General features: G+C 48.6%; 3 protein-coding genes across 3 annotated transcripts; 2 read left to right on the forward strand and 1 right to left on the reverse strand.

Annotated features, from left to right (window-relative positions):
* The first annotated feature begins 11114 nt into the window (after window positions 1–11114).
* On the forward strand, window positions 11115–15084 carry LOC112887001 (probable glycerol-3-phosphate acyltransferase 3). Its single transcript, XM_025953071.1, has 2 exons — window positions 11115–11903; window positions 13962–15084. Exons 1-2 carry the CDS (start codon window positions 11184–11186, stop codon window positions 14853–14855), a joined length of 1614 nt encoding a protein of 537 aa, XP_025808856.1. The 5' UTR covers window positions 11115–11183; the 3' UTR covers window positions 14856–15084.
* A 703-nt stretch (window positions 15085–15787) lies between these two features.
* LOC112885004 lies at window positions 15788–21279 on the forward strand. The gene is made up of 2 exons (XM_025950667.1): window positions 15788–16963; window positions 20298–21279. Exons 1-2 carry the CDS (start codon window positions 16308–16310, stop codon window positions 20380–20382), a joined length of 741 nt encoding a protein of 246 aa, XP_025806452.1. The 5' UTR covers window positions 15788–16307; the 3' UTR covers window positions 20383–21279.
* Window positions 21280–21525: 246 nt separating this feature from the next.
* On the reverse strand, window positions 21526–24098 carry LOC112885003 (polygalacturonase At1g48100). Its single transcript, XM_025950666.1, has 5 exons — window positions 23091–24098; window positions 22817–22984; window positions 22688–22732; window positions 22281–22570; window positions 21526–22180 (listed from the first exon to the last, which is right to left on the reverse strand). Exons 1-5 carry the CDS (start codon window positions 23535–23537, stop codon window positions 21676–21678), a joined length of 1455 nt encoding a protein of 484 aa, XP_025806451.1. The 5' UTR covers window positions 23538–24098; the 3' UTR covers window positions 21526–21675.
* Window positions 24099–24382: the final 284 nt, after the last annotated feature.

Genomic DNA, 24382 nt, shown 5'->3' on the forward strand with positions numbered 1-24382 from the left:
GATGTGCTTTGCTGATCAGCTGCATCGGAACGTTGAAGCCTACGACGGCCTGATTGCAGACTTGGAAGAGACATTCAGTAGCTTACACAGGTTTTGGTGGAAGCTCAACCCAACTAAATGCATTTTTGGAGTACCATCAGGGAAATTGCTCGGGTTCATCGTCAGCAACCGGGGAATTGAAGCCAACCCTATGAAGATTTCAGCCATCACTGATACGGGGGCTCCGGCCACAATCAGAGATGTGCAGAAGCTAACAGGATGTATGGTAGCCCTGAACAGGTTCATCTCCCGGCTCGGGGAGAGAGGAGTACCCTTCTTCAAGCTCCTGAAACACCAAGAAAAGTTCCAGTGGATGGAGGAGGCCGAGCGAGCCTTACAAGATCTAAAACATCACCTTCAGTCTCCTTCGGTCCTTACAGCACCATTGCCGGGAGAAGATCTACTACCCTATATTGCGGCAACAAATCATGTTGTCAGCAGTGCTATCATAGTCGAGCGCAGCGAGGAAGGCCATGCATTTGGAGTGCAGAGGCCTATGTACTTCATCAGCGAGGTACTCTCTGAATCCAAGGTACAGTACCCGGCAGTTCAGAAACTCTTATATGCAATTCTGATTACATCGAGAAAGTTGCGCCATTACTTCGATGAGTACAAGATCACTGTGATTATGGATTTTCCGTTGGCGGATATTCTCCACAATCAAGATGCCACGGGGCGTATATCAAAGTGGGCAGTGGAACTGGGGTCTTTTTCTATCGACTTCAAGCCATGCACTGCAATCAAGTCTCAAGCTCTAGTCGATTTTATGGCTGAATGGAGGGAGAATCAAATTGCAACTCTAGTTGACAAGCCAGAGCACTGGACCATGTACTTCGATGGGTCTCTTAAGCTCGACGGTGGCGGTGCTGGAATCCTATTTATTTCTCCAAGAGGTGAACAACTAAAGTATGTCTTCCAGATCCTTTGGGAGGTATCCAATAATGAAGCCAAATATGAAGCACAGCTTCACGGGCTATGTTTGGCGATATCACTAGGCATCAAGCGACTTCTTGTATATGGTGATTCACTCCTAGTCGTTCAGCAAGTCAACAAAGAGTGGGACTGCAACAAGGAAACAATGGACGCTTATGTACAAGAAGTGCGCAAGCTGGAAAACAAGTTTTCTGACCTGGAGGTTCATCACGTGGTACGGGAGCATAATGTCGGTGCAGATATACTGTCCAAGCTGGGGTCCACCCATGCTCAGGTTCTAATGGGAGTTTTCGTCCAGGAGTTAAAGCGGCCATCCATCAAGTCCTCACCTCAGATAACCACTGATGCTCACCTTCATCAGCCTGATCGGGAGGTTATGACGCTCGGGGAGGACTGGAGAGAGGCTTATATCGACTTCATCCGGGATCAAAGACTGCCATCGGGTATGGACGCAAGAAGCGCAGAGGCAGGTCGTGTCATGCGAAGAAGCAAAGGTTTCTTCCTAGTCAATAGTAACCTCTACCGGCGTGGCGCACGATCAGGGGTGCTCATAAAGTGTGTCACGAGAGAAGACAGCTACGACATACTGCGGGAGATACATGAGGGCATTTGTGGCAACCATGCAGCTTCAAGAACGCTGGTGGGGAAAGCATACAGAGCTGGTTTCTGGTGGCCCACCGCAGTGTCGGATGCTGAGGACCTCGTGCGGAGATGCCAAAACTGCCAATTCTTTGGCAGGCAATCTCACGTCCCAGCTCACAGTCTCATGACCATACCGCCATCCTGGTCGTTCGCTTGCTGGAGCCTTGATATATTTGGGCCCTTTACAACGGTGCCAGGCGGTTTCACACATGTATTGGTGGCTATCGACAAGTTTACCAAGTGGATCGAGTATAAGCCGATAGCCAAGCTCACATCAGATCGAGTTGTTGATTTCATCTCTGATATCTTGCATCGCTTCGGTTTCCCAAACACCATCATCACAGACCTGGGTTCAAATTTCACAGCCAACCAGTTTTGGGAGTTCTGTGAAAATGCGTGCATCAAGGTCAAATATGTCTCCGTTGCACACCCAAGGGCCAATGGTCAAGTCGAGAGGGCGAACGGCATGATAATTGATGGCCTCAAGAAAAGACTTTATGATGAAAACAGCAAGAAAGGAGGAAAATGGATACACGAGTTGCCACATGTCGTCTGGGGGCTTAGGACTTAGCCGTCCAAAGCCACAAGACAAACACCGTTCTTCTTTGTCTATGACTCCGAAGCTATCTTACCGGCCAACATCATGTGGAAATCCCCAAGGGTTGAAATGTACAATGAAGGTGAGGCGGACGAAGCGAGACAGTTAGAGCTTGACTGTGTCGAAGAGGCTCGCTGCACCGCTCTTGTTCAGTCAGCACGATACCTGCAGGGGATCCGGCGATATCACAATCGCAACGTGAGGGAACGGTCGTTCAGTATAGGCGATTTGGTCCTACGCCGCATCCAAGATGAGTCCAGCTTACGCAAGCTCAATTCAAGGTGGGAAGGTCCGTTTGTCGTCAAGCAGGTTTCAAGACCGGGGTCGTATTGACTACAATACCCCGAGGGCCAAGATGTCCCAAATTCTTGGAACATTCAGAACCTATGCAAGTTCTACCCATGAGGAAGCGTGCGGGGATAGCTGTTCTCCGGACGTCTAGGCGGCCTTTTTCTTCCGAATCAATTTGGAGGCTACGTGTCATAAAATTCGGAATGTAAATTTTTCTGTTAAACAGACGAAGGCTACGGCCATGTTCATATTTTATGTAAATCAACTTCTTGACATGAGTTTTGACGGAAGCTACAGCCACGTTCATATTTTATCGACTTCTTGTTATAAGTTTTGACGAAGGCTACGGCCACATCCATGCTTTGTAAGAATCGACTCTTGCCATGACCTTTGATGGTCATTCGCGATGACGATCGCATTTTTCCCAACAAGGTAGATCCGTTAGATCGGTTTATACCTAACTTGTTGGACGGGCTCACATGAGGAGCTATTTCGACTACGCCCAGAGTCATTGCACTCAGGGTAGTTTTGATTTCTTGCCATAAGCACGGCAGTCACACGACGATGCTCGCGTTCTTTCCTAACTAGTTAGACCTGCCCGTTCGGGTTATACCTAACTTGTTGGACGGGCTCACACGAGGAGCTATTTTGACTACGCCCAGAGTCGTTGCACTCAGGGTAGTTTCGATCTCTTGCCATAAGCACGGCAGTCACACGATGATGCTAGCGTTCTTTCCTAACTGGTTAGACCTGCTCGTTCGGGTTATACCTAACTTGTTGGATGGATTCCTACTCGGAGCTACTTCAACTACTTCCAGGGTCGCTGCACCCGAGGTCGTGTCTACTACTTAGCCTTTGAACTTGGACGACAATTCAGTCAAAGTACATACAAGTAGACACATCAAAGACAATTATATACAAGGAAACGAGTACTTGTTTTTACATCTCAATCCTGCAGTATACTTTTTACTATCTGTTCTGCTACAGGTTGGGCTTCTTAGAGGTACTTGTTGAATTGCTCTTCAGAGTACTCACAGCTACACCCTGCGCAAACACCTCTAGTCGAGCCTCCGACCAAAAGGATTTTACAAAGGAAAGAGCGTGGCTGACACACGAGACCGGGGCTTCAGTGAGGAACTTGACGACCTTCTACGGCGCTCCGAGAATTCACTCCAGCAAGGCCGCTCACCTGCTTTACCGTCTTCTTGTGGGTCCACCATGTCCACAAGCTTCTGGGCGGCTCCCCTGAGGTCCTCCAGCTCCTTTTGCCACTGCTCTTTCTCTTCGCCCAGCGTCTTGATCTGCTGAAGGTAGCCGGCGAACTGTTGTTCAGTGTTGGCGATCACCTTCTGCAGCCTCTCAACGTCATCTGTGCGGCGATACAGCATATTCTTCACGTCATTAAGCAGCTCTTCTTTATATGTTAAGATTTTCCTAAGCTCTACGGTGAGGATATTTTCAGAATTCAAGATAAATTGTTAAGTGAAAGTACTCGAGGGAAGAGAGGGCTTGCCTTGGTACGCCTTTTTCTGTTCTTTGAGTTGCTCCTGGAGCTCAGAGTTGGCCATCTTGAGATTGCGGAGATTATTTTTGAGGAGCCACGTCTCTCGAGTCCGCTCCTGCTTCAGCTTGTCAAGTTCTCTCTGAAGATAAATGTTCTTCGTCAACTCTTCGGATATGTGTTTCTCCTTGGCAGCGAGCTCTTGGGGGCCACTCACGACTGCTTTCAGTTTCTCAGTCTTCTTTTGCGAGTGCTTGATCACATCCTGCATAAGGAGGAAGATTAAGACAAGCAACTCGACAATGTATTCCGGCAGAAGAGTAATCATGTCTTACCAGGGTAAAATTGTACAACTCCTTGGAGATCTTCTTGAAGTATCTTATGTTGTCATTCGTTAGAATCGGGTCATCCACCAGATCTGTGGTGATGACGTTCTGGTATCCGTGTCCGGTCACCAGCAGATCTCCAGGGCTCCTTGAGGTCCCTACGGCTTCTTCAGCGTATGGTTGTTGGGCACCTACAAGTCAAGATGCATTCAGTACATAATATCTATGGTCTAAGCAGCTAGCTGTAGGTGGTCAAACACTTACCTGTGCCATCTGCAGGAGCGGCATCACGGGCCTCGACTTGTTCCTCACCACCAGCTCTGGCTTCGGCTTGCTCGGGCTCGGGGAGTCGCAGGTCGGGCAGTGTTGTGTCCACCTTGGGGGCTGGTTCCTTGGGCGCAAGCTCCTCTGGGGTTGGTGGCTCAGGGGCTGGGGTAGCTGCAGCAGGCTTTGGCTTGCACCTCATGTCACTTGCAGACCTAATAAAGTAGAATCAGTTATATTGTTACACAAGTCGAGCAGAACAGAATGTTCATTATGCAAGAAAAGATCTATACTTACAGTGAAGACTTCCTCATGACAGCTTTCTTTACCCTTAGAGCCCGTGGTGTTTCAACCACGGTACTCGTTGCTGGCGGTGGGGTCACACCAGCTGGTGGCGCGGTGCCCGCCACGGCAATGGTAACCGTTCCTGTCGCGGTAGTTGATGGGTCCGTTCCCACCTCTTGGCGCTTGGGGTCGGGAGAAGAAGCAGACGGACTGCAAAAGGACAGTGTTAGCATGCAACAATACCAATATTTGACAATTCAACAAGGCAGCAACTTTATACCTGGAGGATTCGACTACATGTGCTTTCCATTTGCGCACAACCTGACGACCCTGCAAGGCCGAAGGCAGAGTTTCGGTCAACTCCACGAATGGTCCGAGGGAGTTGTTCCTTCTCACCTCCTCCTCAGCTTCCCTTTCCACCAGGGGCTCCCGCTTTCTGTGGTTTCGCTACCGGGCTGAGCCTCGGATGCTTGAGCTCTCTTCGCTTCGGCTGCGGTGCTGGGGAGAAAGTGGTCCGGTCGAGGGATGTCGGGTTGTGGAGGATAGCTCCAGTACAACTCTGTGTGTCCCTGCAGAAGATTTTCAGTTAGCAGTGGCAGAACAACATAACTTGTTCTAAAAAGAAGTAGTCAAATACTTACTGGTTTCGGAGGATTTTGCGCAGAAAACAACTGCGGGACGTAGGGAACGGCATCCACGTCCAGCAGCACTCGCCTGACCTGGATGAGTGTGGCGTCGTCAGTCAATTCTTCTGCGCACATCCGAGAGGGATCTTCAGCGCCTATGTACTCGAAACCTAAAGTGTGGCGTTGTTGGATTGGCTGGATCCGGCGCTTGAAGAAAGAAAATATTACGGATGCTCCGGTCACCCCTATTTCTTTGTTTGCTGCTATGATGGCTAGCAACTCGTCAACTTAGTCCAGGTCTGCTCTGGAGAGCTCGGTATTCCACTCTGGCCTCACGACAGGGGGTTTGCCGGATTTTTCAGAAAGTTGGGGGCATGGTTTTCGATGTAGAACCAGTGGTTCTTCCATCCAGGAATGTTGGAGGGTAATTTGTAGGAAAGGTACCTATCGCCGGCTTGCTGTCTAAGCTGGATGCCGGCGCCCCCTACAACAGATAGGTTTTTGGCTGTGGGCTGTGGCTTTATCCGGAATAGGAAGCAGAAAAGTTCCCAATGGGGTTCGATTCCGAGGAAACCTTCGTAGAAATGGATGAAGATGGCAATATGGCAAATGGAATTCAGGTTGAGGTGATGGAGCTCAAGCCCGTAGAAATAAAGAAGGCCACGGAAAAAAGAGCAAGAGGGGAGGGCCAGACCCCGTTCGGCAAAATGGTAAAATGTGACGATTTTGTCTATATTTTTTATGGGGAAAGGTTCGCGAAAAGAGGGGCGCCAGTTGACAAGACTCTTGTCTTGGAGCAAACCCTCGGAAATAAGTTTTTTGAGATCGTTGTTGGAGCACTTACTGTGAGTCCACTCCCCAGAAGGTGACTGCGCCTCCTTCTTCTTCCCAACCTTCTCAGATCTCTTGGGCGCCATTTCTTGATCTGCTCGCCACGAGTTGCTCGGGGGCTGCGAAGAAAGGGGCGGGGAGATTTGGTTGGATTGGGGTTCTCCAAGAGGGTGAGGGCGGAGTGCGGCTTTGATTGGGGGATTTGGAAAGTTCTTGGCGGATTGTAGATTGGAAGCACAGTTTTTAATTGGTGTTACCGCGGGGTTAAAAAACCAGCGGCCGGATACAGTTTTACTGTTTCGAAGTTGAAGAGTCGTTTCAGGGAATATTCGGAAGATGAGGGGTCATTTGGTGGATTGTTTAGATAAAATATTTGATTAATCATTTTTTCAGGGTTAATTGTCCCGAAAAAAGGGATTTTTCGAATTTTGGATCTAACTTCCATCATTCGTACCATTACACCAGTTATTTACCATGGGAACATTTTCTTACTGCATGCCACGACTTTTGGATCCTTATTTCCAAACCTAAGAGATTTGGATTCAAGACTCGGGGGGCTGCGGGATACGTGGCATCGACTACTTATTTTTTCGAATTTATTTGAAAAGTAAGTAAGGAAGATTCAAGACTAATGTGACCCTCAGCCTGATTCTCTAATTCAACCTAAGGCTCGAGGGCTGCTCCACATGGAGTGCGATTTTTCTATCGCACACCATACCAAAGAAGTAATTCGGGGTATGAGCACCTCATAGCTTCGATGCAGCCAAGAAAGTACTCGAAGAAAAACTTCAGGACGGAGCTTCAAAAGAAGCCGAAGTAGCAAGTACTCGAGAAGCCTGCAGTACTCAGCTACGAAGAGCTCGGAGGCTTCTCAAACCCGGGGCTACGGGACTGTGTACATAACGTAGTTTAAATAGGACTAGGAGATAAAGCCTATCTTATCTCTTATTTATATTCTCTACTCGTATGAGTAAGAGATAAAGCTAGTCGGTACAGAAGGAAACTACTCGAGTTATACTCGGGTATGATTCCTTGGCTAGTATTGGGCTAGGATTCATGTAACCCTGACCTCCCGGATATATAAGGGGGGCAGGGACCCATTCAAAACACAACATCAACACCCAAGGGAATACAAACCACCATACAGGACGTAGGGTATTACGCACCTCGCGGCCTGAACCTGTCTAAATCTTGTGTTCCTTGCACCTTCGAGTTCCTGATCTCGGCATCTCCTCACCTAAACTTACCATCCTGGGTATACCCCTCGGTGGGCAGCCGGTAAAACACCGATAGATCATGAGGTCTTTTCAGATCGATTTGAATCCGACCTGAATAGATCTGTGCACCATTAGTGGAAGTTGCATTGAAAATGGACATTATTTCAATCTGTTGGGCCAGATCAGGAAACAGCATCTCGTCGAGGTTATCGATGAAGTCGTCGAGATTGCTGCTTGGAGTTAGTGAAGAGGCCTCCGGCTCCTTGGAGTTGGCTAGGTGGCTATTGAAGCCCATTGAACCATTGGCGATGCAGATCCAGAAGCCGAAGATGAAGGTTGTGCCCTCGTCGAGCACAGTGCTGGTGAAGTTGAAAGATGCCATCGAATTCTTCGGTGGATGCTCGATGAACACCCTACCTCGCGCGCCAGCTCTCGGTGTTTTACCGCCACACCCACCGAGGGATACCCCCGAGGTGGTGAGTTTGTAGGTAGGGTGTCGTCGAGATCAGGAACTCGAAGGTGTAAAGAAACATAAGGTTTAGACAGGTTCGAGCCACCGAGAGCGTAATACCTACGTCCTTGTGGTTTGTATTGCCTTTGATGATTATTATTCCCTGAGGGGGTCCCTGTACGCCCTTATATAGTCTGGTGGGACAGGTTTAAATGGAAGTTCTAGTCGAGTACAAGCTCAGGAGTCCTACCCGAGAACTTCTCGGGTAGTTTCCTACCATATCCGACTAGTCTAACTACTCTATGAGTAATCCTACTGCATTACGAGTAGTTACAACAGATGTAGGGCGTGGACCATATCCCATCCCGTATCTTAGGAGAAGTATACCACATGTACAGTCCCGTGCACCCGGGTCTGATATAAACTCTGTCAGTCGGGGCTGCCAACCCTGTCAGTCGGAGCTTTTCGGTGACCACCGTCCAAGTCCGCCGTCGTGGAGTGGCCGCCTTGTCCTGATCCTGTGCGCCGAGCCCTCCCCCGGTCGGGGGGATGACGCGTGTCGATGAGTATGGTACGGCAACCATGCTCCGTCCTTGGCGCCACGCCCCATCACTGTGGTGGAGGCGTGCCTGCTGGATCATGATCGCGTCGTGCCCCGTCCCCTCGCGAGGACAGGCAGGTGGAATAGTGCCCCCTGCTGCCATAGCAGTGGGGACTGCGACCCTTGCGATGGAAGTGGTTGGCCTTGTACGATAAGTAGACTCCGGGGCTCATCCTTATCCTCCGCTCCTGCTCCTGGGACCCGTGGGTATGCGAGGGTTGGCAATCCGACCGGCCGTTCTAGTCGGGGACACGGGCCCGGGCCATCCCGACCGAGCTGTCGATTGGGGTTATGGGTCGAGGCGGTCTGGATGGAGTTGTTGTTCATGCGGATGGACGCTTGTTCCTAGCGCTTCCTTGGGCTGGTCAGCAGGAAGTGGGTCCGCTGGGAACCCCGAGTCCCCGGATCCATCATGCACCCAATTCACCACCACAAATAGTTGACCCTAATAAGCAGAAAAAAGAGATGGCTAGAGCCCGAGCTGCATCTAGACGGCAGCAATGTCCAGCGAACAGAGGAGTAAGATAAATGAGAAGCATCGTGAAGCATATTATAGGCGGAACTTCTTGATTGATGCGTTAGCACACGAGACAAATGCACATCAAAAACTATTACTGCTAATGTAAAAAATTATCTTAGCCGCATTAAATATATTACAAATCTTACGCTACCCGTAGCAACGCACATGCACGAACCTAGTAAAAAAATATGCAGCCATAGTTTTCCGCCGCACCTCCCAAGGAGATCGGTGGGGCCAGGAGGAAGCGACGAGTCGATCTGTAGGGGCCTGTCAAATTTACGGGCGACCATACGGACCGCCTGGTACATTCGATTTTCAACCACTAGAATTACTGCCCGTGTCTATCACCTATCCCTTTTCTGTTTTGATAAAAAAACAATATATCCAAAAATTACATACAAACATTTATATACACAAAGTTTGATCAAATCGTAAAGATAAAAATTGTAGAAAAAGAAAAATTACATAAAAGCTTAGAAACAAAAAAATCATAAAAAGTTAAGAAAATAGATTAGAAAAACTTTTGAAACAAACTTCCGGTGAAACTTCAATAAATATCTGGAACAAAATTTTTGGAGAAAAAATTTGGTAAACAAAATTTAAGAATAAATTTGGGAGAAAAAAATTTCGGGTAAAAAAAATTCAGAAGCAAAAAAATTGAAAGCAAAAACTTGGTAGTCAAAGTTCTAAAAATAACTTTTGCAGAACAAAAGATCAGAAGCAAAAATTTTGAAAGCAAACATAATATCAATATCTAGTTTGGAAGAAAAATTTCGAGAATAAACTTAGTCACCAGCTGGAGCTGGGCAAAGAAAAAAATAAAAAAGGAAGAAAATTACGCTAGGAAAGGGAGCTCCTGTTATAGAATAAGTTTTAGGTAGTCGGATCCACCGTAAGTTTTGAAACTCACTGTAGATTCAGCATCGGGGATCGGTAGTCGATATCCGTGCCCCGCGGCACTGTGTTTTCACACAAGATACATAGAGAGAGAGGGGTAGCAAAATTCTTTATTCAAAATGCCACGTGTACGGACAGACCTTTCTCCGCGCGCCGATGCAGCGTACCGTTAGTGGCTGAGCTCGGAGGAGCCGCCAGATGTTCATTCTGCCCTTAATCAAATGGGCCGAAGATGCACACGCGGTGTCCTGGATGCACAGGCATGTAATTTGAAACATTTCCAGAGGACGTGAAGATGGAAGCTTGGAAGGTTCCACGAACCGGAAGTCAGGCTGCTGTGCCGTCGAGAGATGGGAGACGATAGATACGGCAGCGGGCCGGCGAATGAGTTAGATGCGTTAGGCCACCAAGACGACATGGTTCAGCTTCCCATCCGACCCATCCACAGGCTAATTAACCGTATCACGCATGCCAGGAACGCGCTCGCGCAATGGTATGGGTAGCCAGCCCTCAGCTCTCTGCAGGAATTCCCGTCCCTACTGGGATAATATAAATATATATACATATATATAAATATGATTTGCCTCGCTAGTGTCAAACAGGAAAGTGACAGTCAGATATTCGATCTACCGCGTTCGTTTAATGTCGTCGAGTCAAAAGGGTACGGTTTGTGACGTGCGTGTTATTGTGTATTCCGGGATCAGCAAATCACTTCAGCGTTAGGGTGAGAGACTGCATATATACAGAAATTACATTGCAGGATCAATATAATGACACTTCAAATCAATGTTCAGTTATCTAAACAACACATGCATCAAATCAGTTCGCCGCAAACGCGTACGTAGGAGACCTCGATCGATGGCTTTGAAGCCACCGCACAAGGCTCTATTTGTTACCTGCTGGACATGTCATGACATACGCTTTCTTGACAACCTCTACATTCGTTCCCTTGTCAGTCGGCAGCGGGGCTAGGTATTCTCCTATTCGCGCCCCAACCCCACCCAACATCGACCAAGTCAAACTCCAAGCGCTTCCTTTCCTATATAAGTAGAACGAAGCGTCCCGTACCCAATCGAAGAAGCCTCTCGCAAGCAAAACCAACAAGGCCAAAACGACAAGCGCACCGGAACGGCGGAACCCTGCTTCACGTACAAGCTAGCCATGGTCAAGAAGCCCTCCGCCCTCCCCAGGTCCTTCCTGTCCCTCCGCCGCCTCCTCCGGCGAAGCATCTCGGGGCGGCACTACCGCCGCACCACGTCAGCGACGGGGGCGAGGGCGGCGGCTCCGGCACAAGACAAGCTGAAAGACCGGACGGTGCTGGTCGACGTGGAGGGATGGCTCCTGCGGTCGCCGCTCTCTGCCTTTCCTTACTTCATGCTCGTCGCCGTCGAGGCCGGCAGCTTCCTCCGCGGCCTCCTCCTGCTGCTGGTATACCCGGTCCTGTGCCTCCTGGCCCTCATCGGCCTTGACCTGCGTCTCGAGGCCATGGTCATGGTGTCCCTCTTCGGGCTGAGGGAGAGAGAGGTGGCCAGGGTTTCCAAGGCGGTGCTGCCCAAGTTCTTCCTGGAAGACGTGACCATGGAGGGGCTGGAGGCTTTTAAGAAGGCGGGCACCGTCGTCGCGGTGACCGCGGCGTTCCCGAGGGTCATGGTGGAGGGCTTCCTCAAGGAGTACCTCGGCGTCCATGCCGTCGTCGGGCGGGAGGTCGCCGTGACAGCTGGCCGTTACGTTGGGTTCCTGGAGGGGGAGCACGCGGGCATGGAGAGGGTTGGAGCCTTCCTCGAGAAAATGGAGGAGACGAGGACCAAAGGTGATGGAGCTGTGGGGCTTCTTGGGGCAGTCGGCAGGGTGGTGCACCACGTGGACTCGCGCTATTGCAAGGTGATGAGCTAGCCTTTGTTAATTTATTACCCCTATACGTATATAGATAGTTTAATTGTGCAAAAAGGTTGTATATGCAAGAACTCTGCAGCTGAAAATACGATGATAAACATTAGGCACGGTACGGTGTAGCTGAAATGTTTCCTTTGGTCTTACTGTAGCTACATACTAGAGGAATTGCACATTTATATGTGATTATTAAGGTATGCCGCCAGTTAATTCCATGACAAAAGTTTTAAGTCTATGATATGAAGATTAATATAGTAAAACTTAAGTGATTGACTCAGACTAATAAATGCGCAGAAACATTCTTTTAACAATCATCTATCGTCACAATTTGTGAGTTGAGGTTTATACTCATATTATGAAAAAAAAATAGATGGAATGTTCCATATTAGCATCTCTTCATAATAGTCGGAATGGATCATTAAACGAGGATTTTAATTATGAGTATGGACCACATAGTATATATTATGATGCCAACAACAGCAATTGCAACTAGCACAGAATCCCTTAGTAGTTCCGGTTCCCAATCCTCTTTAGTCCTGATTTTGGAATCGAGACTACGAAATTAAACATCCTAAGCCTAGGACACGAACCCGAAACCTCTTGCCTCACGCACAGTTTTTTACCACCCTATCTACACAGCACATATAACTTTGAATGAGATGCCTTACTTTTAAACTAACTCGTGAAGAATCTTTTAGTCCGGATTGGAGCTACCAACCGGGACTAAAAGGACTAAATGTATTTAAGACTTTTAGTCCCTATTGGAGCCACCAACCGGGATTAAAGGGTGACTTTTGGTCTCGATTGGTGGCTCCAACTCGGACTAAAGCTCTCCGCCGTCCCCTAACCATTGGATCCAAGACTAAAATCTTCATCAGTCCCGGACCTAAAACTAACCAGGATAAATGAGAAGGACGAAAAAGCGTTTCTGTAGTAGTGTTTATGGACTTCGACCATATGTTCATTAAGAAGTTATCTATTATCAAGAAATCATAACTTTAATTTAGTAAATAAGAAAATTAGAAATCACCTCTTACAATAGTGTGTGAAATGCTCATAGAAGTATGGTGACTATCCAAGGCGTAAACCTTGGTGGCTGCTTTTACACATGACCACCCTCTTTACAGTCACGGTACTTAGCCTCGCCCCAAGTTTAGGCGCAAGCTTGGGTTCGCTGCAGTATCAGGGCTGTGTCGGGATGGTATGCTAGTATTATTTTTAATGCCAGTGCATTTTTTTATGAAAACAAGCCAACGCAAAGTATATACCATATGAGAGTTGCAGTTAGGAGAACTATATTTCAAGTGCAGGTAGCTAAGGTAAACAGGACTTTGGAGATGGCTTGTCCAAAGGAATGAGTAGGCGATGTTTGGTTTGAACTTGGAGCACAGAGGATAAATTCCACGCTCCGGATGTGAGACATGCATGCGATTCTTAGTTGAAGTTAGGTGGCAGCGATTACCAACTTATGTTCATGTGTCGTGTGGAGTTAATGTAAGTTAGGTTTTCAAGCAAAGAATATACTCGTCGCAGTTTCTCTCAGTAAAAAAAAGTTAAGGGTATACTCACGTGCTATTCTACATTCTAGATGTAGCTACACCTACCTATTCATTGAAAAATTTGCACGCGATTACTGATATCCTTTTACTGAATGTGATTCAGTAATACGGCAACTCGATTTAGTAATTTTTGGCAAGATTGTTCAGTAATTTATATAGAATAAACGCTACACCTAAGGATAAGTCACACCTGAAATATTATATATATAGTGCTGCCACACATGGAACATTATATTTTAATATTATTTTAAACTTAACAACTTCCAGCCTTCTTAGATAAGTCAGGTGAAAACGGAAATCTAGAAAACTTATACTTCCTATGTTTCAAATTGTAGTTCGTTTTGACAAATTAAGATAATTTTTGTTACATACGTAGATACAATATATATTTAGATATATAGTAAAATTTATATATTTAGATTTATCAAAACGACGTACAATTTAAAATGGAGGGAGTATCTCTAACTCTGCAATCATTGTCTGGTTACAGGAGACCTATGTCCTAAGCAAAGCCGACAAGAAGGCGTGGCAGCCATTGCCGAGGGACAAGTACCCCAACAAGTTGGTCTTCCACGACGGCCGCCTCGCCTTCAGGCCGACCTTCTTCGCCGCGCTCGCCATGTACACCTTCGCCCCCTTGGGAATCATCCTCGCCGCCTTACGCTGCATCGCATTTGGCGTGCTACCCTACCGCGTCTCTGTCCCGCTGGCCGCGGCCACCGGCATGCGCTCCCGCCTCGTCGCCGGCCCGTCGCCGGACGCCAGCAGAGAGAAGAACGAGGCAGGTGGGCGCCTCTACGTCTGCAACCACCGCACCCTCCTCGATCCGATCACCGTCGCCGCCGGCCTGAACAAGCCCGTGACGGCGGTGACGTACAGCGTGAGCCCGGTGTCGGAGCTGCTCGCGCCCATCCGCACGGCACGGCTGACGCGGGATCGGGACGAGGACCGCCGGCGCATGGAGGCGTTGCTGGCGCGCGGCGACCTCGTGGTGTGCCCCGAGGGCACGACGTGCCGCGAGGCCTACCTGCTCCGGTTCAGCCCTCTGTTCGCCGAGCTCACCGGCGAGGTGACCCCCGTCGCGCTCGACACCCGCGTCGACATGTTCTACGGCACGTCCACCAAGCCCGGGGCCAAGTGGCTTGACCCGTTCTACTTCATGATGAACTCGCGGCCGGAGTACCGCGTCGAGTTTCTGGAGCGCGTGGCCACCGCCCCGGCGGATGGCGAGGCGGGCGGACATGGTCACAGCATCCAAGCGGCCAACCGGGTGCAGCGCGTGCTTGGCGAGGCACTAGGATTCGAGCTCACCGGGCTCACGAGGAAGGACAAGTACATGATGCTGGCTGGGAATGAAGGTGTCGTGTCAGGTGGCGCCAAGTAGGTGTGTTGTTTATTACGAGCGAACATGTTATGTTGTGCAGTTACTAATGCATGCGTGCGTACTAATTAAGAGTGTTGTGTATTCTATATTTATTTTTTGTTATTTTCTTCTTCTTCTTAAACATACAGTTTGCTTGTATATGTGGATACATACACACTTTCTTTTAGTTCATATGTGTGAAAATTCTTGTACATGTTGAAAATAAAGAAGAAAAAAGATTGCAAATATAGTTTGGATCCACGCTCACCCAAGCAGTTTAATTTATTAATCATGCCCATTGTGAGACATAATATATTTGAGGCAATGGTGCCACTATGTATTCCTTTTTCCTTAAGCATCCAATTTTTATCTTCGGTTACATGTTTTAGATTTTTTGGGATATCCGCAGTGCTGTTAACTTGTTATGGACGTTGTCAAATGGCCGGCCCATGCAGCGGCAGTGGTAGATATAACTTGTGGGCACGGATGGCGGGCTGGTTTAGTTGTGAGTTTGGCTACTCTTCCGGTCCTCCTATCACCCCGAAAGACAGCGTAGAGATATAAACAGATTCATTTTTATAATACTCATATAGTTTTATAGTTTTCCTCAAGTTCGCAACAATATTTCTAATTGTACCTATACTAATTTTGGTTTTCCTTATATAAATCAGGTATAAGATATCTAAAGCATCTTTTTGTTAAAAAAGCAAGTTTATCCATCTACAACTGCAATTTACTGCCAATGTATCTATACTATAAAGATTGACAACAATTGGAAACACGTTTTACCGCCGAAATTAACGGTTACCCCTCACAGTGACCACACCTGGCAGCTGCGGGACCACCATCCTCGGATGCAGACCGATGGAAATCGGGAGATCTAAAATTGTTCCGCCACAAAACAACCCGCCCGCTTACCCGCACGCGGTACCCACCCCGCCAATCACGCTAATTCAGCCCGTCCCCGTCGCTCCTCCCTTTCCCATCCACATCCCTTTCCCATCCACGTTGTGCCGCTGCCCTACCATCCGCTGATCCGCATCGTGCTGCCCTTCCCATGCTCTCTCCTCCGCCGCCCCCGCGCCCCTGCCTCTGCGAAGAGGAGGTTCTCCTTCCCGGCCCGCGCCTTCGCGGGGGGCGACGCCGTGGCGGGGAAGTCGAGCTTGGCGCGCGTTGGGGGTGGGAGCGCCGCGGCTGGGGACGCGCATGCCGAGCTGGGCTCGAAGCGGGACGGTGACGGGAGCGCGGAGATGGAGTCGTGCATCGGGCTCGGCTCGAGGCGGATCGGGGACGGGGTCGTGCAGATGAATGCGCGCATCGGGGCAGCCGCCGCCACCGCCTTCATCGACCCTGGTGAGTTGACAAGAAACGCGCGTCAGATCCACCATCATCGCTGATGACCCAAACAAAACCAATCGGCGCACGAATGGGGAGGATGGGGGATCGGAGGGCCCCGTACCAGGTGGCGTCTTCATGGAGGAGGCCAGCACCAGCGGCGGCCAGAGCACGCTGTGCGGGCGTGGGCGCAGGCGGCGTGGGGAGACGGCGAGTGGCGGGCGCTGCGCACCCCGAGCGCCGTCCTCCTACGCGTATATCCTCCTCCACCTCCTCCCCTCCCCCCTCCGCCGTCAGAGCCTACGGGCGGATCGAGCCGACGGAATCCGAGCTCTCCTCCACGCAGATCCTCCCCCTCCCCCCTCCGCCGCCAGGGCCTACGGGCGGATCCTCCATCTGCGTCGCCGTCGCCTCCTCCTGCGGCGCCCTGCATCCATCCACCACGCTCTCGCGCCTCCATCAGCTACTCCTGCGGCGCCCTGCGTCCATCCGCGCCGCCCTCGTCTCCTCCTGCGGCTCGCCCTCGTCTCCTCTTGCGGCGTCCTCCGATTTGAGTTGGGCCGCCAGGATCGCAATCTCATCAATGTGCGAGGCCCCCTGCGGCCAAGAGCCGTCACCGTGCTGACGCCGGGATCCTGCGACGCCTCAGCCCGGCCTACGTGGTGCAGCCTGCCAATCAACGTAGCGCCGCCGCCGCCGTCGTCAAGAACGCCCGTGTGGCTGGGGCGACGACATCTCCGAGGGCGTCACACCTGTGCCCAACGACTCATCATTTTGCAATCGCGGGATCACAAGTGAGTTCTTCGTCATCCTCTCTTTCCGTTTTGCCTGTTCACGTCCAAATCTGTCAACCGTGGCTTGGTTTTGCATACCTCCGGTGAACTAGAACTGTCGTCCTTGCATGTTGATGTCGTATGCCTTCGTCGGCCTGGTCAACGAGACCAGCAACTGGCCGTGAGCCCCTTGATCAGGAACAAATGACTAGGGTTAGATCAAAAAGTACCATCTAAAGCTGCCATGTGTCCTTTCATTATCGAATTCAGCCGGCACACATGCATATAAATAGGTTACAGACTTTTTAGCACGTGGATGCATAATTCATGGCTGCTCAATCAAATATATTAGTCTCGTGATCTTGTTTTTATGCTCAGTGGTCAAACTACCCATTCAGAGTGACAACCTAAGCAGGAGATATGAGTATGAGCATGCCTGAATTTTTCCTTATCATTAGTGTGGAAGAAACCAACCACGATCAGGCCCTCCACTTTCTCCCCAGTTTAGTGTGGAGAAATGATAACACAGTGAATATGGATTGGTTGTCCAAAACCATATTGAGGTGCAGTGCTGGTTTGATTTGAAGCAACTGCAATTTATTTAAATGGAACTTTACTTCAAAAAAATTTATTTAAATGGCACACTATATTGTTTACCAGCGCCTTCTGAATATCCAAGGAGCCTACAGGCAGTTCTTAGGCTTAGCACTGACGTGTGGTACTATGTCTTCAGTTGCATGGTCTGCATATCGGTCGCTTTTGAATTGAGTTCTTGTATGTGTTTTCCATCTTTTGACAAGATATAATAGTCTATTCAGTATGGATTCTTGTGGTTGCATTGTTCCAATATTTGGGTGCTTGCCTGATAGACAAAAGATGTAATGGTACTTGCATGAATAATTGTGTTGTGCAGTTACCACTGAAAGTTAACATGTATTAGTTATGTCGGTCATTACTCATTAGGTTCTATCAGTAAGCGGGTTCTGATGGAAGCTCTGGCGTGTGTCTGATGGATATGTTCCACACAAAGCTTCACCTGTATAAGCTGTAGAAGTATAAAAGGTACTAAATTCAGTGCATTGATGCCAAACAATTGCAGCACAAGACTGAGAACCACTTGATTATCGGTAGGGGTGGTAAAAGGCCTAAAAGTTTAGCCTAGATAATTTAAGTGCCGGGCTAAAAAAGACCAGGCTTACATTTTATAAAATTTTGAGCTAAGAATACCTAAGGGCCAAGTTGGATTGTGAAGAGGATATTAGGGCCATGATCCATTACCACCTCTAATTATGGGTTTCCCTTTTACGCTTCCTTCGAGGTCCTCAGAAGAGTACTCGAAATTTCTTCTTCTGTCGGAGGCCGCTAAGGTTGTCGTTCTCCTTTCTTTATACGTTACGTCTTTATCCCTTGTAGTCCTATGCATAGTCAGTACTTAAGCCCCAAAAAATATATCGAATGAAGTATTACGAAAAAAATGGTTGGCCTATCTATATTCCAAGTAGTAACCAGGATGCATTCATTCGGCGTGAATGAATGGAAAACTTACTATCTCTATCTATATCTCTTTATTCAAGTACCGATCTTATTTCCCCATAAGAAGGGCTCCAAAGAGCATATTTGAATATATAGAAGAGAGAGAAAACACAAAAAAAACACTTTCACTTCCGCCTCTCCACTCCCATGCCTTTCTTGGTCGGACCAACCCAACCGGCGATTTCCGACAAGTCTTTCTGCTTAGAGCAAGAAGCGGAACAAAAATAAAGCTTTCTTTATTTTCATTTATGGATAACCAATCCATTTTCCAATATAGTTGGGAGATTTTACCCAAGAAATGGGTCCAGTGTCTGGCAGAACGTTGGGAGCTTCAATCGTCGACTCGTTATCCCCATCTCAGCCCAGGCTAACGGAGCCTGACTTATTCAGGGGAGCTGATACCCTTAATATCATCTATAGAATATCCTAAGCTCGATATCGACGAAGAATTTCAAGAAGACGGTGCCGACCGCTCTACCACTGAGCTACTGAGGAACAAGGGGAGATTCGACCTCCTAGAGTTCAACTCCCGCTCTCAACCCGTGAACAATATGAGTCCGAAGCTTCTTTCGTAACTCCCGGAATTTCTTCGTAGTGGCTCCGTTCCATGCCTCATTTCATAGGGAAGCCCAAAGTGGCTCTATTTCATTCTATTTCACTTCCTAGCACTTCCTATCATTTAATATCCATCCCTTTGGTCTTATTGACATAAGAGATGTCATTTATAGTCTATCTCTTTCTATATATGGAAAGTCAAGAAATTCTCATCGAAACATCGAGAAATTGTGCTAAATGATTTTTACTTTTTTTATTCTGAAATAGCCTTCAGTAGCTAGTACTCCTGTGAAATAATTGGTTAGATACATTGACTTTCTATTCAAAAAGAATTCAAGGAAATGAACTACTCTTAATGCAAGCTAGTCAAGCTGGATGAGTTGTTAGGAATGGCTTAACCCAGGCAGCGCTAAACCTTTCTTTTCCAGGCAAATCTCTCCATGTCGGTGCAATTTTCTAGAAAAAAACAAGGTGGGAGAATTTTTCACTAAGGATCGAGTAGAGGAAGACGTCAGTCTTTCAGTTGTAGATGATCATTTACCGAAAAAGATGTACATTCGAATGAAAAAAGAGGGCCTGCCCGAGAGGAAATAAAGAATATTCATTTGCAGATTCTTCCGAACAAGCAACGGGTTGAGCAACTAGCGCGAAAGCCGTGGTAAGTTTTTTTTAAATTTTATGTTTTCCAAATGATTATTTTATAGATTTAGGAAGGCATGCCTTCCCTATGTACGGTTGATTTCTTATGTGCAAGTTATTTTAGAAAACAATGATAAAATCAAGGTTTTTCTCAATATTGATGACCAACAATAGGAAATGAAGTGGAAGTGTTTTCACTATATTCTTATGTGGTGGCAGAGCCTAAGTAAAATCAACAGGGGCTGATTCAGATGGCATACTTCAGTATCAAAAAAATTTTGTAAGTAACTTGTCAATAGCAAGTCGTTGATCATAAGTGAATTAGATGCACAAATTTTATACCTTGTAGAATACCAATTATTTTCTAACTTTGACAAAAAGAAACGTAATCAAGTGATATTTAATTGCAAACCTTGATTTTGTGACTTTTGGACAGGGCTTTGTATCATTGCTATTCTATTTATGTCATTGACTATCTTTTCTTTCACCTTGCACAATCTATGGATCGGACAGATAACCTCCAGGATCCAAATGTTGTACCTGCCCGTTATTGTTGGTTTTGCCTACATGCTTCTCCTGTTGTTTCCATGCATTTGTTCTGTTTGCTAACCTTTATCGATTTCAACAGAGGAGAGAGAGAGGTCTATGATGCTTGGGAGCAGTATCTTGGGATGGAGCATACTGACACTGCACCCAAATGGTCTATACAGTGAATCAGGTATGAAGTTTTCTTGTGAAATGATGCTCTCAAATTCTCTACTGTTGATTTCTTCACCATGGTTCTGTCATCATTGCTTAGGCAAATATGTCATGCTTTATGGTTTTGTAGCTGCATCTTTATGAGATTTGTTGGAATCAATGTTTTCAGTGAATGGGTTAAGGATCTTTCAAGTAAGCTAACTAATACAAGAGAGATATATTTGCAGATCTTTCAGGGATATATAAATGGTTCCATTAATTCCTTTTCTATTCAGGGATATGCTGAACTCAACTGTTCTCCATTGCTTCGTTTTGTTTATAGAGAAGCATGTTGATGGATGGATATACTAGAGGCCTCCTAGCTGTCTGGTAACAAATAGTAATTTTATAAATGAATAATAGGAGAATTATGAATCCAGGTTTCTAATACCTAAAAGAAATAATGTTGACATGATCAATTACTGATTTTTTCCTACCTTTTGTTCTATAAAACATCAGGGATATATTGGTATTAATATTATTTGTGTATCCTTATTGCATTATTATTGGGAGGTTTTGAATCATTGTGAGTAACACATAATGTGAGTGTTCTTTTAGGTGTAAACATCTGCAGGGCCTACAAGAGTATGGAGAAATCATCAGCACATGGCAAAACTATTTCTCTTATCATTAGAATGTAGAACAATCCTAAGCAATTGAAGTATGGCAAATTTTGCGTTGCATATGTACAAGTGTCCTGAAAGCTCATTGTGTATGCACCTGAAATGAAAGCACTTAAGTCTTGGGTTATTGTATCTCTTCAATTTGTTTTGACCTCAAGGTATTTGTTTTCAGTTATCTGATTGGCACAATGATTGGTTTGTATGGTTATATGCTTTTACCAGCTACATTAAGTATTTTTAACATACGAATGACAAGTATGGTCGATTCCAAGTCTTTATTATTTTGCAAAACACGTGCGGCTTTACTAGTAGGATAAACTAACGCAAAATCATGTAGGAATGATTACTTTGTTGTTCTCCAGCTTGCTCTTCAACTGCTGAAACTTGACCCAGTCGATCACGGGCCTGGGCCTATTGCTCTTGCTAGTTGAGTCCAGATTACAAAGAGTCAAATCTCCGAAGTTTATTGAGAGGGAGCGAAAGCGCACATGCATCTACAAACTCCACAGAACTCAAATAAATGTTGTTTCTGCACAAACCCAACTTACTCTACATGCATTTTATATATATACATCTATCCAATATAATAGGAGTATATATGAAGTAAATTATGAGAGCTGCTATCTGGCTGGCCACATCATCGATCTATCGGCACTTGAGGTCCGGGTTGTCGAGGAGGGCCTCCGGCAACCCCTCCTGCAGGCAGGTGATGGGCGGGATGGTGGGTGTCTGCTGCGTCCCGTACGCGCTCCAGCAGAAGGGGTCGTCGACGAGCTCGCCGCTGAAGGGCAGGAGCTCGACCTCGGACATGGTGATGTTGGTGCAGGGCACGGTGTCGCTGCAGGCGAAGTGGATGGGCGCGCTGCGGGCATCGTAGGATCCCCGGACGTTGGCGTAGGAGACGTCGGTGACGTGCACGGCCGTGGACTGGTTCATGCACCGCTTGTCCAGGCAGTAGTACTGGTCCACGATGATGCAGTTGCGCACGTTCTCCATGGCCACCGTGTCGAAGGTGATGCCCGACACGGCGCCCATCCCGCCCTGCCACGTCTTGATCCGCAGGCCGTTGTCCGAGTTCCGGATCACCGCGTTCCGGACCGTCACGTTCGCCACGCACGCCTGCGAGTTGTGCACGCCGAGGCTGCCGATGCTGCGATGTCGTCACGCATTCCTGTCTCAGTTTTCGTGAAGGAAAGGAGAAGAAAAAACAGAGGAAGGGAACGCAGCAGGGGCCTACTGTACTGACTGACCTTATGCCGTGTCCAGGTCCGCAGGTAATGTTTTGTATGTCCACGTCGTAGCTCCCGGTGCCAATGGAGATGCAGTCGTCACCGTTGCTGATCCTCGAGTTGTAGATGCCGACGCGCTCGGTGTTCTCGACGTGGATGCCGTCGGTGTTGGGGCTGTTGGCCGGCGAGCTGATGTAGAGCCCGTCGACACGCACGTCGCTGCAGCCGTCGAACCGGAAGTGGAACTCCGGGCTGTTCTCCACCCGCAGGCCCTCCACCACCAGGTTCCGGCTCATGAAGAACCTCAGCAGCTGCACACGCACAGGCATACATACCAGTAAGCCAACCCCCTACCTGCTGCATTTAACAACCTGATGGATGATGGCGATGATGCAGCAGAGGAAGGAGGACGGCACGGTGCCACGTACCGTGGGGCTGTCGCACGGGCCGCGCAGCGTCGAGCCGTTCGGGCCCTGCAGAGAGTTTGGGCATGGAGCTCGTGACGATTCAACATGATGTCAGGCTGAGACGAATGCAACAAACAATTCGGGGTGTACCCTGTGAGGTTTGCAGGGGAGGTTCCACCAGCCCTCGCCGTTGCCCTCGATCGTGCCGGCGCCGCGCAGGGAGAAGACGTCGAGGTTGGAGAAGACGACCCACTGCCGTCGGTTGTCCGACGGCGGCCAGCAGTCCGGCCCGTCCGGCGGCATCAGCACGCCGTCCACCTGCACGACACGGCCGGACATGGGCAGAGGTTCAGTCAGTTGTTTGGACAAAAAAAAAGAATTTGAGAAGCCATGGCTGTGCGGCGAAACAAAGATGGTTGGTTACTTGGAACACGAGGCCGGGCTTGCACGGCCCGGAGAAGGTGGTGGTGGTGATGGCGAACGTGCCGTCGGACGGCACCAGCAGCACGGCAGAGTCGGAGGCGCAGGCCGCCCTCCACGCCTCCCGGAACGCCTGGGTGTCGTCCGTCGTGCCGTCGCCCACCGCGCCGTACGCTCGGACGTCGAACACACACGGCTCGGCGGGCTGGACCGGAGTGGCCGGGTCGGAGGGCATGGTGCCCGTCGGTGGCTGCGGCGCTACCGGCCGCGTGCCGTCGTCCGCCGGCGGAACAGCCGGGGAGGACACCACGGAGCCCTCCTTGCCGCCGCCCCTGTGCCGGCCGACGCCGCGCGGCGGCTTCTTGTGGAAGTGGCTCCTTCCGCAAACGCCGTAGCCGCAGAATGCCACGGCCATCAACGGCAGGAAGAGCAGCCTAATTGCAATTCCCATGGCCAAGCGAAGCTCTGCTTCAAGAAACAGAGGACAAGGTGGTATGGTGGTGTGCGCGCGCTTGCTGTGACTCCGAGGAATAGGCGAAAGAACTGGAGGGAGGCACAATGCCACGACGAGGCTCAAGGAAAATTGTTGCGACGCCAACGCGAGTGTGGCCTGACGATGACGATGGGCTTTTTGCCTTTTGGTGTGGCCGCGAATGTGATCCCGTGATGCCTCGCCTGGGAGGGGTTGAAGGTTGAGGCGTCCGCGTACTTAAGCTAGCTCGTGTGTGTGGAGACGACGAATGGAGGGAGAAGCCACGAGTAGGGCGACACTTGTCAAGAGCGCAGGCAGCGAGATCGGTGCCGTTTGAGGCTGTGTGGAGTACGGACTCATCTCCTCGCCTATCGTTTTCGTCACATGAACCTTTGCAGGTAGCAGGTCCAGGAGTGTACGTAGTATTTGAGGGGAACAGAAGAAGGGGGGTGCGGACTCAAAAGGGAACTGCGTCTGCTTCTGCAACTTTGCAGACGGTGATGTGGAAAAACAGAGGAGGCAGCTTGGAGCAGGATTCGCGGCCTCACGTTATAGCGTAACATTTCATCTTTGAGCATATTCGTTCCGCAGCGATTTGGTTTTCTGTCTCACAAGTACATATCATCGAGTTATGAGCCAAATTGCCCAATGCCCTAATCTGCGGAAACGAGACAGCCAAATATCATAAAGGGAAAATGTAACATCCCGGGTTTGTACCCAGAATGTTATTGTGCAAAATTCATGAATTTCAAAAAAAACCTTTTCGTGTTGTGCCTTAGATAGAAGCTAAGATAAGCATAAGTTCTCTTTACCTCGAAATCTTA

The sequence above is a fragment of the Panicum hallii genome, chromosome 3, assembly GCF_002211085.1.
Source record: "Panicum hallii strain FIL2 chromosome 3, PHallii_v3.1, whole genome shotgun sequence".
NCBI classification, from domain to species: Eukaryota; Viridiplantae; Streptophyta; class Magnoliopsida; order Poales; family Poaceae; genus Panicum; species Panicum hallii.